This window comes from Saccostrea cucullata, unplaced genomic scaffold, assembly GCF_032062105.1.
Source record: "Saccostrea cucullata isolate Sc308-1 unplaced genomic scaffold, CSIRO_AGI_Scuc_v1 ctg41, whole genome shotgun sequence".
Lineage (NCBI taxonomy): Eukaryota > Metazoa > Mollusca > Bivalvia > Ostreida > Ostreidae > Saccostrea > Saccostrea cuccullata.
This window is the reverse complement of record NW_026930623.1, coordinates 396,988-414,619: the sequence shown is the minus strand read 5'-3', so window position 1 is coordinate 414,619 and position 17,632 is coordinate 396,988. Positions and strand designations below refer to the sequence as shown.

Here is a 17,632-nt window from a genome sequence, read left to right as displayed (position 1 = left end):
GTCAAATATCAGCTGTTCTGTAGGTAAAGATTTAATATAAAGATGTCAGAGCTGTGAAATTGATATCTAAGGTAAATGCTGATTTTGTACAATACATGTAATAAAAACTAATGTAGGTAAATTTGATATACATGCCAGACAATATAGCCAGGGATTTAATCTAATACAGTTTAGTTTCTGAAAAGTCACAAATGCAGCAATGTATTTATGTAAAGGAATGATTGATTTTTTACCACACCACCCCCCCTTTTTTTCCCTCTTATTCATTATACAGAGGAAGTTTATTCCTAATAAATCCTGGCAAAAGAAGCAATGGCTTCCTGAGAAAGTGTTGAATCTAGATTGATGTTGGCAGTTCCTTTGCATTGATTCAGGCAACATGACCCTTCCTGATAAAGACTCCAGAATGTAATGAGTCGGGGGCCATCATTCAGCCACACTGGGCCCAATAGATTCTATTGATCCTGGAGAAAGGTTTAGTCCTAATGCTTTGTCTGGCTGCCAATATTATTCAACCTCATTAGCAATAAATTGTTCCTTTTTGTGACAATCTCTAATTTACTTGAGTTGTCTTGATAGAGGACCGTGATGCTATAAAATCGTCCTCATCTGACAGGTATGGTAATGTGGAGTAATCAGCTATTAGGTGTGTGGCAGGCTAGATTGAGCTGTCACTTGCTTCTTTGCCTTGATTAAATCTTATGTCAAAACACTGATGAGGTCCCCATTAGAAAAAAGTTAATATTTATCAAGATAAAGATACACATTAATGGCTTAAATATCACTAAGCTTCTTATTACAAAGGAATATGGTATACCTTCTGTATGGGAAACTTGCACTTATATTGAATCAAAAGTAACCGTTAGTAATTGCTGTAAGATCATCTAAGCTTATTTACATGTATAAGGAAACAAAGTTGGGTAGATTTCATATATTAAACTAATATAGGCATTAGCTAAAGGTTATCAGGATAATTGTCTGACACGTCATGAAATTTAATTTTAGAAATATAAATTCTGTTTACCTGTAATCGTTATTAATAATTTTCCTTTTTTAAGGTACATGTACGATGAAGTCACTCCTAGTAAATTTTTTGGTAGAAAATTGAAGATTGAGTGTTTTATATTAACCAGGTGAGTAACATTCAGATCAGAACAAAGAACATTATAATTTTAGGTGAAAATTCAACTTATACATTTACAACAATCTGAATTTCAAAATTAGATGTGGATGAATATTTTTTAAATTTTGTCCTCTGTTTTATCTTAATATTTTTTTAACATTTTAACAATTACAACAACAAAAAAAGCGGGAAAAACATGAATCTCAAAGTGTTTAATTCATTTGAATTGTAATAGTTTATAATCTTGGTGGCTGTTCCTGTAAGTGTCTCAGGTTAAAAGTCAATTCATACCTGTGTAACCGATATTTAAAAACCAAACTTGACTTGTTAATATATATTTGCTGCTTGTGACTAATATTTTCCAGTGATCTGTCATCAGGATAAGATTTTTAGAGGGTTGAATACCAGCAAATCAACTTACATTAAACTTGCATGGATGATGCATCTAAACCAACATCTTTTAGGCTTACTGGGGTACTTGAATGTGGCTTCAGACCTACATATATTACAGATAAATAGAAAAGCTCTATCTTTTAAATATAAGACTTATGTGGACCAAACTTTATTGGATATGTTATACATCTTTAAGATTCATCATAATGGCTCCTCAATCAAACCTATTTCCCTTAGCTTTCCCTTGGGAAACAGGCATGCTCTTGGGGAACTGGAATCTTGCGGACTCTGTCAATGATATACTTTAACTATACAATCACACTAAATCACCTTGCTAGGGATGCATGGCCCTTAGTGATATATTTTTTTCTCAAATATTAAATAAGGGTGGTATTGAGTAATTTAACAATAGATGCATTATATAGAATGTTCATATCCAGTGTCTATTGGATAGGTAAAAATTGTGGTGATGAGATTTTTTTATTTCTGATCATTGTACATATATGTTTAGAAATAATTCCTGTAAGTTTTATAGAGCCACGGAACAATCAGGATATGATCAAGGATGGAACATGATCTATTAGTAGTAATCCTGATAGGTAGTATTTTGTGATACATCATGTACATGTATACATGTAAATACGTGTTAATTAAATGTTAACAGAATATGAAGCAGATGCCACAAAATGAAATCTGTTATCAGCATGAAGAATAATACTTGTGCCAGTGATCCATAGAGGTAAGTACCAGTCTCTCTAGCTTATTGTTTTATGTATCTGGTTTTAATTTGTTATAGTACTTGGAGTACGTTAATTGAAACTTATTAATTTAAAAAAAAAAAAAAAAAAAAGCCTGATTAAGACCTGCTTAATTGAAATTTTTTTTTATTTTGTACTTTTACTACCCATCATTATGAGTAATTTGTCCTTTTATGTGTTATGAAATATTTTTATAGCCCATCCTCTGTATTTTCTGCAGGAACTTTGATACTGTTCAAAGAGTAAGACTTTCATTCAAGATGAATTCAAATATATTGACAAATAAATGATATTGTTATACCTTTAAAAATTTGTTCCTTTACAAATCTATATCAAAAGGTCTAACATTTCTAATGTTTTGTTGAGCGGGCATAAAAAAAATACATGTTGGACTGCTGAGTGAGATGTTGGACCGGTCGATGAGAAGTTGGAACGCTTATATAACATAATGGATGGAGCTTATCTCATTTTCATTCGTTGGTGTTCAAAAGTGACGGAACTGAGCTTACATCACAGAAGACAGCACAAAATACATGTATGTCAAAAAAGAAAAAAAAGAAAGGTATAACAAAACATTTATTGACTATGTTCTGGGGCAAAATGCATTTTGTCGACCCTCGAACCAAACTGTCTGCCTGAGGCCGTTTGGTTCTTGGGTTCGACAAAACACATGTTGCCCTCAAACTCAATCAGTAAATGTATTCTATCATACATTTATTAACTGGCCCATTGTGTGATGTAAGCAGTCGAATATCTAATCGACAGGTCCAATATCTCACTCTGTGATCAAACTGTTTTTTTTTTTTATAAAAACACAGTTAAATATTGTAATTGTCAGACTTTTTATGCCCCAAGATTGAAAGGTCCTGGGGATATATTATTTTTGTCCTGTCTGTCTGTTTGTCTTTCTGATGTCAACTTTAACCTAGCCCATAACTATTGCTTTGTCAAGGGTGAGTGTATACCACTTCAGTCTACGCCCCACTCCAGAATTGTGTAACCATCGGGAGGCATAGTGTTTCAAAAACACATCTTGTTTCAGTATAGATTTGTTTAGGAAGAAATTTTTAATGGTTCGACTGTATTTACTTACATAAAAGAAGGACAGTATTGGATGTACTTTTAAAGACAGTGAAACCTTTCTAATCTGATATGCATGGGAGGCAAATTTTGTGTCAGAATAGACAGGTAATACATGTCAAATTGTACAGTGTAATGAATATGGAAAAAATAGTAAAATGGGAATTAAAACTAGAGGTACTGTGAGCAATGAGCTCACTTAATGATACCCCCCGCCTCCCATATGAATATAATGGCAGTGTCCATGTTTTGCTCTGGAAAATCAAAAATATATGTCAGATCAAACAGTAAAATAGGAGGTGCACAAAGGCAATATGTAATTAAGAATCTGTGAAAGTTTCATTAAATTTCCTTCAGTGGTATGAGAGGAGTTACGGATAAGAGATGGGTACCCCAAAGCGTAACAGACGGACAGACGGACGGGAATACCAATTACTATATACCCTCCCACTTTTCAAGCGGGGGGTATAATAAGGATCAGAATTCACAGGGAAATGGATTTCACAGGTGTCAGATTATATAGTTTTCACTGTATCTTCATTTATCAGGCTTCACCATGATACTATCAAAATGAACTATTGTCCTGAGCCATGTGATGTCTCCAACCTAAGCATTAGTTCACAAAAAAGATGTATGGCAAATTTTGGTGGAACATTGATCAGTAAGCTCTTCTTTGGCTTCCATAGAAATTAAACATAATTTAATTCTGTCCATGTAAAGAACTCCTCTGTTCCACAGCATGCTGTACTAATGGGAGACTTGGTTCTGCGTAATTTAATAGACATGACCTCACTGCATTTTATATGGACAACTACTGCTCAATCAATACTCAGTAGAAGTTTATGCTAAAAATGGTACAAAAAAATGGAGACAAAATATCAGCAAAATAGACTTTCAGCTGTAAGGGTAAAAAAAGTAATCCGTTATCATTATTCACAAAGTATTGCTTTTTTCCTATGAGAGCAATTAGCTTTCTGAAGTTTAACTTCCGTGTTTGGGATTTTGTAATTTGTGGAGGCATTTCTGACAGATATTTATTGTCTGAAGTTTGAAGTAACTTTCCATTCTGGTGTTCAATTTGCACACTTCATGAAGACATTTATTTCTTTTACCACTTTTTACTCTTTTATTGTGAAATAAAAATTTTCATTCTAGGATATTAGTCTCTTAAGGAATCTATTACACTGTTAAAAAAAGAAAAAGAAAATCAACACTCATTTATTGTTTTAAAAAATCAAATGAATTTGTTACATAATTTATCAATTTTCTTTTCTTTTTTTTTTTGGGAGATATCCCCAAGAATCTTAATGAATCTAATCCTATTTTATAGATTATTTTAAAAAATTGGTTTCTTGGGAATTTCTCTCTGTCAGTTCATATACAAATTGTCACAGCTAAGATATTAATCCACTCATATGGGGAAACAATGTCATGTTAATTTGATATTAGAAAAAAAAAACTACTTGATAAATAATTTACACAATCAAAAGGTCTCCAGGGAAATATACATGGTGGTTGCCATGGTAAAGGAAGACAATATTTTTCTGAAAAGAAATGGAGTTAAACACACAGAGAAAGCTTTTATGGTCATTATGATGAAATTTGTAACACTGGAATTCTTTGCGTAAACCTATAATGTAATAAGAGACTCTGGCGTGTGTGTTTGATAAAGCTAGCAAGACTGTGAATGATGGATTTTTTATTGCTTCTTGACTCCCAGTAAAATCAATAGACTAATTAGTACAGAAGGAAAATCTGATCAATGTGATTGTGATGATGAGGAAATGTAGATCTTATGGCTATATATAGCACTACTTATGCAGGTGGGTTTTATACATTTGGATGACCAATTGTACTTATACATTGCTATAATACATATAATTATAGGAAAGAAATTCTTCTGTTTTGGCAGTTGACAAAATGATACAGATAGAGACATCTTGGTATTTGTGAGAATAGACTGTATCAATATCATTATACATGTAGCTTGTTGTTAACAATAGACTACATTGATTTTAGGTATATCTTGTAATATGGCCAAGCATTGTCTTGACATATCTGTAATAACGTCACAGCTTGTTTTCTCTTACAAATTATTTCTAAATTCAGGTGTTTGTTTGCAATACCTATTCTCTATTCTCTGAATGGTCATACGTTTATCAAAACAATGGATGTGGTCTTGACTTGGATGTTATAAATTGGTATTTTTTTAATTGTGCCCTGCATGTTTTTGCTTAAGGAAGATTGATTTTCTTTGACATGAGTTCATTTTGTTTTTAATAATTCTATTATAAAATCATGCAATAATTTTGTGGAAATGATTGCACATGGTTTCTGAATTGCTGAGTTTATAAACACTTGCTAAGTAGCTTATTTTTTTTTATGCAGTATTCCCCATTTTCAAAAATGTACTTCACTAACTTTACATGTACAACTCTACACTTTTGCATAATGATTATGTCAAGGAAAAATCTGTGAAAAAAAAAAACAAACAAATTCCTCGAAAACTCCAGAGGTGGCTGTTTTCAAAGAAACTTTCATAGACAATAATAATTGACACTGATAGGAAATTGTTTCATCACAAGAAAATTTGAAAAATTCATGTGCATGCAGTTTCAAGTTGTGGACATAAATTTTATTTGAAAATAAAATTTTGCCATTGCCATTTCACAATATTGGCTGATCAGAATAAAATATCAATATGAAAGCATTGACATGGTAGATTAATTCACTCACAAACAGTTTTTCAATCTTAAATTTGAAACTTCTTTTTATTTTAACTATGATAATAATCTTTCAGATTCCTTTAGGATGAATAGATAATCTTATTGTGATGCTGAATATATATTAATTGTTTTTAAAAGATTAAGAATTTTGGAATTTTTTTTATATTTTCTCAATATTTCATTATATAATATTTATAAAAGACTATAATACAAAACATTTTGTTATTTTAAGTTAGTAATCAATTTCTCTGGTTATAAAGACAGATGGAAGACCTTCTTTCCATGGCAACAAAGTTTTTTTTTTTTTTTTTTTTTTTTAGACTTTTGTCTATCTTCAAAAAATAAATAGCTATAAATTTAGTGTAGCCCTTTCTTTTGGTCAATCCATAAATTGATTCCACCTCTGTAAAGTCAATATACTTATGGATTGACCTCATAAAAGGTTTATATTTGTATAATAATGGCATGTTCTCAGATTTATTAATCTTATTTATAAAAACCTATTGGTATTTGAGAATAGAATGATGTATATTTTATGCACAGAATGAACTGTATAAATTTAATAAATTTATGCATAACAGACAGATGTTACTGCATTTGCATCACAAGAAAAATTTATAAGGTTCATTGATACTCTGATAAGAGAGATAACTCTTAATGACTATTATTCCTTTATAGATTTGCCAAGTTGAAGTGTCTTTTTTGTCCAATTTTGCACTGCATTTTAGCTATGCTATATTTTTTTTGTATTTTGTATATAAGATACATTTCTTTTGGGAAATCATTAAGGTTCAATGAAGCAACATTTTTTACGAGTGAGCAAAGGGTTTATAATGAACCAATTAATATATGATTCCATTTATTGTCCTCTGCATTTCTATAACTGACTCTTTTTTCTTGAACTGTATTTATGTCAGGAGAATGTAATAATAATTAATAAACATGAATATCTCAGTTTGTGTTCTGCAAACATTATACATTTGTTGACTTGGTCTAAGGGCAACATGCATTTTTGTCAGAAACAAGATACATGTAAAAAAAAAATAGTAAAATAAAAGGTCAAAAAAAAAAATTATTAACTCTGTTCTCTATCAAAATGCGTTTTGTTGACCTTCGAACCAAACTGGCTTCTTTCAGCCTAATGGCATCAGGCAAATAGTTGGGTTCTTGGGTCCGACAAAACACATGTTGCCCTAGAACTCATCAATCATATCTCCCCAATATCTCATCAACAGTCCAACATCTCATTCAGTGGTCCAGCATCAGTTTTGTTTTGGACTGCTCAGAAATTTATGCGAAATGCTGGACATTTTATAAAGTGTAGAATTATATGCATGGGAAACAATTTTTAAAGTTAATTATAAGAAAATGATGTTCATTATCATGTTGATGAAATAAAAACTTAAATAGGTTTGCGAGATTTCGAAATTATTTTAACTTTTTGTTGGTCAAAAGATAAAATTTTAAACATTCAAAGATTAGGTCAGATTTTGAACAATCAAATATAAGGTCACTAGAAAGAATAATTCACCAAAATAAAAAAAGATTTTTTTCATTTGAAAACAATACTTTTTATCATTTCAAAATTTTAAATGTTGACAGTGTTGTCAGTAAAATATAATTGTTATATAAAAATATCGATGTTTGACTGCTGAGTGAGATGTTGGACCAGTCGATGAGATGTTGGACTGCCTACATCACAGAGTGGGAGGTGCTTAATCTTATTTTCATTCCTTGGTGTTCATTGTTCAACAGTGGTGGACCTGTAAAAGACCTGAGCTTACATAATGGTAGAGAGTACAAATACATGCATGTCAAAAAAAAAGAAAGGTATAACAAAACATTTATTAACTATGTTCTCGGGCAAAATGCATTTTGTCGACCCTGCATGCAACCAAACTGTCTGCCTGAGAGTCCGACATGTTTTATAGGTCCGACAAAACGTATGTTACCGTCGAACTTTGTCAATAAATGTATAATATTAACAGTACTGATAATCTTTGGTTCCATTGTTTATTTTTCACATCCCGAGAATCTATCAATATACATAGACTTAAGTACATTTCAAAATCTGAAGAGGAAAATATTATACAGCCATGTGTCTATATGGAGTGGTATACATAATAACAGTCTATTGAGTAGCATTCTGATGATAGGGACCTGTTGTCAGATTAAAACCACTTTCTAAATATTCAATACGCACTTTCTAAATATTCAATACGAATTTACAAATTGGATGTGGGGGACCTGATGCATGAAGCAATATGAAGTAAAACTGTATCTAGTGGCATTGATTGCTTCAGAGGTTCCTATTGTGTGGAACAGGCTTTTCCAGTGTCCCAACTAAGCCTCTATCTCAGGGCCTATTGATTGCTGGTCCCCCGAGTGTATTTGCAATATTGTGTATTGATCACTACAGCTAAGGTTTTATATTAGTTACACACTTTCAGCAGTCAGTTCCAATTTGTTTCATGTTTTTGGGAATAACTACTTTCATTTAATCACAAGTAAGTTTTTTTAAAGGGTTTTTTAATTGCTTTCTTACACTTAATTTCTTCTGTTTTTTTTAAGGTTAAAGTTACTGTTACATAATTAAAATTTAGATTTGGAATGTGTTTTATAAAGGGAAAGTGCTATTGATGCACAATAGTGAGAAAAGTAAAAAAAAAAATGTTTTTAATGGAAAGATCATTGAAAGAGGGGTTAAAAGTTTTTCAGAATCATTCACAAGCTGTCTTGTACTTCTAGAAAATTAGAAAATGTTACAATTCATTTTTCCATGGATTTTTTATTTTTAATTTTTTAATGAACATTTCAATTCCGTTAGAATATTGTTAAGAAATTCTCTTCATGAAGTTTTTACATTTCATATTTTACGTAGAAAGCAATGCAAACTGAATGAAAAAAACACATTTATTTAAGCTATCAGAGAAATATAAAATAGATTCCGAGTCTTTAATTATTCTTATTTCATTTAACCTTGTGTATTTAATCCCAGGCAACCAATTTTTAAGTAATATTAATTAACAGGACTGCCAAATTTTATATGAATCTAAAATTTATAAAATTAGACATGGTTTGAATTCATTTTTAGCTCACCTGAGCCGAAGGCTCAAGTGAGCTTTTCTGATCAAAATTTGTCCGTTGTCTGTCGTTGTCGTTGTTGTCGTCGTCGGCGTCGGCGTAAACTTTTCACATTTTCATCTTCTTCTCAAGAACCACTGGGCCAATTTCAACCAAACTTGGCACAAAGTATCCTTGGGTGAAGGGGAATCAAGTTTGTTCAAATGAAGGGCCACGCCCCCTTCCATGGGGAGATAATTATGAATTTGTGAAAAATTTATGGCATTTTTAAAAAATCTTCTTCTCCAGAACCGCTGGGCCAGGAAAGATGAAACTCATGTGGAATCATCCTCAGGTAGTGTGGATTCAAGTTTGTTCTCATCATGACCCCCGGGGCAAGGGTTGGCCGACCCAAGTTTTACATAGGAATATATAGGAAAAATCTTTAAAAATCTTCTTCTCCAGAACTACTGGACCAGGAAAGATGAAACTTATGTGGAATCATCCTCAGGTAGTGTGGATTCAAAATCATGACCCCCGGGGCAAGGGTGGGGCCAAAATGGCCGACCCAAGTTTTACATAGGAATATATAGGAAAAATCTTTAAAAATCTTCTTCTCAAGAACCACTAGGACAGGAAAGATGAATCTCATGTGGAATCATCCTCAGGTAGTGTAGATTTAAGTTTCTTCAAATCATGATCCCTGGGACAAGGGTGGGGCCAAAATGGCCGACCCAAGTTTTACATAGGAATATATAGGAAAAATCTTTAAAAATCTTCTTCTCCAGAACCACTGGGCCAGGTAAGATGAAACTCATGTGGAATCATCCTCAGGTAGTGCAGATTCAAGTTTGTTCAAATTATGACCCCCGGGGCTAGGGTGGGGCCAAAATGGCCGACCCAAGTTTTACATAGGAATATATAGGAAAAATCTTTAAAAATCTTCTTCTCAAGAACCACTAGGCCAGGAAAGATGAAACTCATGTGGAATCATCCTCAGGTAGTGTAGATTCAACTTTGTTCAAATCATGACCCCCGGGGCTAGGATGAGGCCAAAATGGCCGAACCAAGTTTTACATAAGGATATATAGGGAAACCTTTTAAAATCTTCTTTTCAAGTACTTCAAAGCTATGATTTGTGATATTTATATGGAATCATCCTCAGGTAGTGTAGATTCTAGTTTGTTCAAATGATGAACGCCTGGTGGGGGGGGGGTGGGAGTAAATTCAAGCCTGATGTGCTCAGGTGAGCGCTGTGGCCCCTGGGCCTCTTGTTGAAAACTATTGGGCAACAATTGCAAGCTCAAGATGCTTATTAGGTGTTGAGTTTCATGCATTAATTGACCTATGATATCCAGGTTTAAAATTATTTTTTTTAAAAAATGTATTTTGTTTTTCATATAAAAAATTGGCATAGATTTGAAAAGCTGCTAAGTTTCTTCTTCGAAAGAATTTTACTGAGGACACAAATGTATTGATGGTAGAGTATGCTAGTGGTTTTGCACAATTTTACCCAGATTTCTTTCAGTTATTATGATTCATTTTCATACTGTTAAATATAAAAGTATGAATTTAAAATAATAATTGCTGCACATAACAAAGCAATCTTTGAAGTGACTGAATTTTTCTTCTTTAATTATTTATTTAGTTGTAACTTAATTCATTTGTGACAGTTCTAAGTATCATATGAAAGAAAACAAAGTAAATAATTAATAAGGGCTTTCAAAACTGATAGTCATGCTTAGTTGATATGAGGTTTCCAGCTATTGATTCAATATTGATTGAAAAAGAGAATGATTCACAAAAATATCTTCACATCTGCCAGAATAATTAATTTTGGTAACTAACCTTGTTAAGTTTTGGAGAGGGTAAGATGATTTTGCTGGGATATTGTGGGCAATTCTTTTGTTTTGGAGGGTAAGGATCACATGATGTTACAGCAGTAGTGAATGCGGCCTCCCAGACTCACAGATGGCTGTATGGAATGTGACAAAACCCTGAAAAACAATTACATAAAGACTCTTGGGAAAAGTCAAAAAAGATCATAAAAATTTGTTGCTTTGTCGCATTGCAGTTGTTACTTTATTATTGTTTTTGTTGAGTACAAAAAGGCAAGGACTATAGTTGGTGTTATAGGCATTAGTACAGGTGTACTCATGCTGTGTCAGATTGCAGTATTTCTATCACAATTATTGTAATCCTTCACAGCAACAGAAAGTTTTTTCCTTAATCTGAAGGAACTTACTCTAGGCCTAATCTTTGCTTCAGTCCTTTGTGTTAAGAAAGACTGTAACATGAGTGTATAACATGAATTTGCTTTCTAAATTCTAGCCGTTTACTAGCTGCATTGCGTTTGCAGGAACTTTGTAGGAAGATCAAAGTATAGCCTTTGCAATGACTGTTGACAATGTTGGTGAATGTTTTTATCAGGTAACACATAGGGTGTCACTGTAATAGACAGTTATTATCTCATATTGATTTTGTCACAATTAGCGAATCGTTTGATTGCCCGTAGTCAGATATTTTGACAAGTAAGGAGCATTGGAAAATGCCATCCAATTTGTCATGTTCTGTGATGGTTTTCTTAAAAGGCAAATCTGTAATTCCTTTATATCAACCATCCCAGGATCAGTAAAGGAACTTGATTTTAATCAGCACTGAATATTATGTAAGAAATATAGTCAATACTTAAAACAATATACTTTTGTGTTTGCAATTATATCTTAAATGAATGCCTCAAATCTGGATTTTCTATTTCACTTAAAAATGTCTGCTAATTTGATTGCCTTGATAATTTAGAATTAAAGTTGATAAGAAATATGAATAAGTCATTTGGCCTTATCGATAAAATTACACATTGTAAGCTATATTTGGGTCACACTGTACGTACTATCACAAAAGATATGTTAAGTCTAGTGGACATAATTAGTCAAACTCTGCATGACACACTAATGAATCCCCATCTATCACCAATATTGAATAAAGGGCCTTATATAGCCATAAAGGGAATTTCTTCTCGCTTCCAAGTGCAGGTAAACAGTACCAGAGCACAAGCAAATTGCATTATCTGGTAATTAGTCAATCGCCACAAAAAAAAATCCTAGTCTGCCTTGTGCAGTGCATTCACCTATTTTCGTAACAAGCAAAAAATTTACACAGTTTGATTAGCATTATTGATCAGAGAGGACCATAACAATAATTATATCGCAGACATTTGGAAATTTACTCTGGTGATGCTGATAACTGCCATGGCAGGATTGGGTCATGAATATGCATTCTTGTACACAGGCCATTCAACCCTTTGGTAAGAATATAGAGGGACTATATTATACCAATGTCAACTGTATAAAGGCAGCATTTTTACCAATAACTGATTCTAAAAACATTGTTTTTCTTTTAAAACTATTTTAGTGCATGACATACAAAGACTGTAAATTCAATAAATTGATGAAATGAAATGATATAATACTGTGCTTGTTACATTTATAGATTTTGCTAGTCAGAGTCTAAGGTCTAGTAGATGTTGCAATGCCAGAATCAATGAAAATGTGTAAGATTTGGTCATCACAGTATTCAAAGGGAATGTTTATAAAATTTAGATAGAGGAGGATGGGGTTTATTGACATTCAGCATCAATACATTCAACTTATATACGAGGGTTGTTCGAAAAATGCATGGACGATGTCAATCTTCGTTATACTACTCACTAGAAATTTAAAATAAGCACATTATAATATGTAAAAATATTTGTTTTGTTGATGTGTGAAGTTTTATTTTATTCGATTTACCAGAAATTAATTTACTTCAATTTAAAATCAACATGTTTTATACCCGCGGAGCACACTTAAAGGCATTGTTACGTCAAAACATAGCGTCAAAAATTTCTAAAAAATACTATCCCTATATGTTTCATACAGTATAATCCAATTTTCCTTCCTTAAATTCTTTTTCTAATACATGACATTTATGTTTTAAGAATTGCTCTCATTGTATAATTTCCTTTGTTAAGGTTTTAATTTCTTTTGTTACTTAACTCTGCTTTCACAGGATAAGCAACTCTGAAGCGCCTATGTCTTTCCTTGAGTTAACTTTTTAAAGTTTTTGTTAAGATTTTTACAGTTAAACCATATCATCGCAGATTATCCTCATACAGAGTCTCTGTCAGTCAAATACTGCCTGCACTATGTGTACACACAGGCACAACTCTCTTGTGACATATTTTCTTGATTCCTCCAACATTTTTAGAGTTTATTCAGGAATTTTCCTGAGTAAAACACAAAATTGCATCGTTATCTGCTGCTCCGTGACGTTCTAAAACGTCACTTTTTGTCGTTTTCAGTTAGGACTACCTATCTTCTCAAGTTCATTTCTTTTCAACAAGGGAATTTATTAAGCCATCATTTGGTATACGCATCGATATATTTATTATTAATTTGATATGTAGGTTATTTTTTGTTTTTGTTCCATTTTACAGAGAATATGACTACAGAATTTATTTAGTGAATTGTTTATAATTTACTAAATATTGACCTGCTCCGAAATGCGATTTTTGAATTTCTTAATTCTGAATAAGTTTTGAATAAATCATAATATTTAAAAAAAAAAATAATACATATCATTTGGATTTTTTGTTAGAATATTTCTACCAAATTTAATTGACATATGACGTCAAATAAAAAAGATATGACAGTTGTCCACGAACTTTTCGAACAACCCTCGTACATGTATAAACAGTTCTTTGTTATTTCTATGATTAAAATTTTGTGCCATTTTTGGTCATTTAAATTTTTTTTTGAGTGAAAGTCTGCAGTAGTGTAGATTCCTTATTTTATGCAAATACTTCATATCACACACAATACCTCAAAGATATCAAATAATGGGAATAGGAATTTGCAGGTAGACTGTTAGGTTATATTTTTTTTTTACATTTATTTCAGCTAATATGAAAATAAAATGATATTTAGCTCACCTGAGCCTAAGGTTCAAGTGAGATTTTCTGATTGAAATATCTGTTTTTGTTGTTATCATTTATGACCTTTTCTTTTTTTCATCAGCTTTTCCAGAATCAATGGGCTAATTTTAGCAAAACTTGCAACAAAGAGAAAGTCAGATTTGTACAAGTGAAGGACCACACCCTCTTTCATGAGATAATAGTCAATCATTTAATTTCTCATTTGTTATTTGCAACTGTCAGTGCTAATTTAATGGTTGGAAACTGAGATTTAATTGTGCTGCATAAGTTGATAGATTCAAATTTGTTCAAATTCTGTTAACTTGGGGTACTCCTGGGTTTTGCAAAAATAGCCTTACAAAGTAATTAAACAGGAATATATAAGGAAAATATCCTATTAAAGAACAGCAGGACCATAAGTGACTCAGATGAGCATGGTGGCCCATGGACTCTCTGTTTTATTTCTTGAATAGTGTTTCTTGTGAATTACATAATATGATGAATTCCTCGCATATGCTTAGGATTACACAACCTTTAAGTCTGGTAAATCTACATACATTAGTGTGTATCAACTAAAAAGATATTACATGAACTTTTCAAGTTTGATGTTCACTCCAAAGTGAGTGACTGCATGTATGGTACACTCGTCTGGCTTTTATTTGCTAACTTGAATTGTCTTCACTTTCCCATTAATGTGGTAGAAAGTGTCTCATGGCTCCTAAATATATCTTCTTGGTGTCCATTATTTATTGATTGCAACATTACATTTAATTAATTTGAACAACTGGTCTGGATGAGGCATGTTTTCTATTGATCTTTCCAGTAGCCCAGTCTCTCTGCAATGGAGGAACACACAGCTTTCCCTAAACCATCAATTGATTTGGATGGAAACTTGATTATGTCATCTTTTCATACTTGACACAGTCTCTTGAGACCCGAAATTGTTGCCTGATTTTTGAAGCCAGAATTTGTACCAACTTGAAAAATTTATTTTTAAGTTGTATTTTGTTATAACAATAGGATGCTCTTGGGAAATATCAAATGTCTCTGAATTCTAAAGAGTTAAAATAAAACACCTAATCATGCCAGGACTGTTTTGTACGTGACAGTATAATCAAATTGAAAGCACTTTCGTTGGATTTTTTTCCAAGAAAAAATTGATGTTGAACTTTTATTATTTTTTAAATTGTTATATAGTTTAAGATCTTTAGTTATGATTTCAAAGCAGTCTTTGACCATTGAGTGGGCTAACAATTATTTACTAGGGTGAATTTGGGTAATTATAAGAATTTGGTGAAACACATCTCTTGGTGGCAATTTGGGTGCCTATGTTCAGAATTAGACAAGGATACACCGGGGTATTAACCTGGATAGTACAAGTCATTTGACAATCACTGGTATATTACAAGTAATAAAAAGAAACTCGGGCATCAGTGGTTCAATGACCATACTTGTTTGGACTGAGTAGACTAACAATGCTAATAAAAATACATTAATAGAAGATAATGACATTTCATATATATTTATATTTAACATCGTGTGCACGACAGTTGTTTGTCCGCTCTAGTCATTTGCATTTAATCAATCAAGCTCTCATTGATTTCAGTTCGTATTTGTTCCTTGCAAGACAAATGTTGTCTGAAGGAATGAGGCGAGGAAAAAGATTGTCCTGTGTAAACATGCTTAGTTTTCTTTCATCAGATTACTTGCTGCTGATGTGAGACGAAGAATTAGGAAGCAGTAGCCATTGTTGCCATAGAGAAGGGCATAGTAACACAAAATGGCAGCATTCATTGCTAAGCAGATGGTTGGTAACCAACTGAAGTCAGTCAAAGGTAGGACTTTTTTTTTGTAAAACTTGAAGTGTTAAATGTTTAATGCCAATTCAAATTGAATATTTTAATATGTGACATTTATTTAATTATTGAATTAAAAGATGAGATCTCCCCTTTGATAGGCCGAAATCCCCCTATATTGAAAATAATATATTTTATAAAACAAATAAACAATTGCCTTGAAAATGTTTATTGTAACTTCATTTGTTTTACAAGTTTTATTGTTTAATTATTGATAGTAATTATGCCACCCTGATGTGATGATAATGTGACATTACTTGCAACTTTCATGTTTTTTCATCTTTGAGTATAGTCAAGAATTTTAGTCAACATATTGTAAAAAAAAAAAAAAAAAGTATATTTCCAAAGAAGTAAATTATAGTTTAGTTTTTTGTATGGATTGGTGACATCATGAGCAAAGGAGTAGATCATTATAATCATGATATTAAATTGATAATGCTGAATATCTCTAGGCATTAGTATGCAAGGATATTTTGCTGGGTTTAATATTCTTTGAATAACTTTCAACATTTACAGTAGCTGACAAATAAAACTAGATGACAGACAAAATCATAACATCATCTGTGGATAGAATCTTTTTTTAAAAGACAAAAAATGTTATCTTGTAATTTGAACAATTCTATATAAAACTGTGACCAGAGACATGAAACAGTTAAGTCTAACAATTCATACAAGTAAGAAATTCTGTATTGTGCTGGTGATGAAGGAAGCAAAATTATTGAACTGTCAAAATTATTATCATTAAGGAAAGCATTTAAAAGATTAATGTATGACATTAATTTATATCATAATTACCTGTGAACATCAATTAAAATTTTGACTTAAATTAAGGGATTTGTGATCCTTTCAGGGCTAAGTTATCAAGAGTTTTGTCAAATGTAAATTAACAACATATGTAACAACTTTTGAGTTTTCATACTTTTCCATCCATTTTAATACCTGTAATTTATATAATATAGTTTAATGAAAAAAAGATGACGATAACACACAGTGATTGTAATTGATCTAAAAAAAAAATCTACCAACAATACGAATCAGTGAACACTGGGTACAAAATATGGATCCCAGAAAATTGTACAGGTAGGATCAGGTGTCAAGGAGGAGTAAGCATTCCCTGTGGACTGGTCACACATACACCTTGAGTCCACTGTATTGATCAGAAAGATGGATTTGAACATTCCACTTATTAAGCTGCAGTTGTATTTATGATTAGAAAATTTATCATTTCAATCAACTTTCTCTAACCATATAAACAAAGCTAGTGGTAAATAACATTTCGTGTTGTACTGCAGTTTACCACCAGCTTAGTATTCATGCAGTCATATTTCTCACAAGCTCAGTAGCCAGTAAGATTATGCTACAAGCTCAGTAGCCAATCAGATTGTATGAAAAGCTCAGTAGCCAATCATATTGTGCCACAAGGTCAGTATAAAGATCAGATTATGCCACAAGTTCAGTAGCTAATCAGATTATTTCAGAAGCAAACCCAGTAGACATTCAGATTGTGTACAAGCTCAGTATAGCCAATCAGATTGTGTCACAAGCTCAGTGGCCAATCAGATTATGCTACAAGCTTAGTAGCCAATCAGATTGTGTCACAAGCAAGCTTAGTAGCCAAACAGATTGTGCCACAAGCTCAGTACAGCCAATCAGATTGTGCCACAAGCTCAGTAGCCAATCAA

At 32.2% G+C, this 17,632-nt stretch overlaps 1 protein-coding gene across 6 annotated transcripts in view; it reads left to right on the top strand.

Annotated features, from left to right (window-relative positions):
• The window catches only part of LOC134229344 (complexin-like), a 30,994-nt gene continuing 13,362 nt past the window's right edge, over window positions 1-17,632 (top strand). For 3 of the 6 annotated variants that reach the window (XM_062711094.1, XM_062711090.1, XM_062711095.1), the window contains exons 1-4: window positions 1-71; window positions 1,059-1,133; window positions 2,181-2,255; window positions 15,796-15,929. In XM_062711094.1, the coding sequence (XP_062567078.1) occupies window positions 15,875-15,929 (55 nt within the window). In that variant the 5' untranslated portion in view covers window positions 1-71; window positions 1,059-1,133; window positions 2,181-2,255; window positions 15,796-15,874. Of the gene's footprint in view, window positions 72-1,058; window positions 1,134-2,180; window positions 2,256-5,007; window positions 5,178-8,243; window positions 8,588-15,795; window positions 15,930-17,632 lie in introns of those variants that run through there. The other 3 variants (XM_062711096.1, XM_062711093.1, XM_062711091.1) reach the window with 3 other exon arrangements.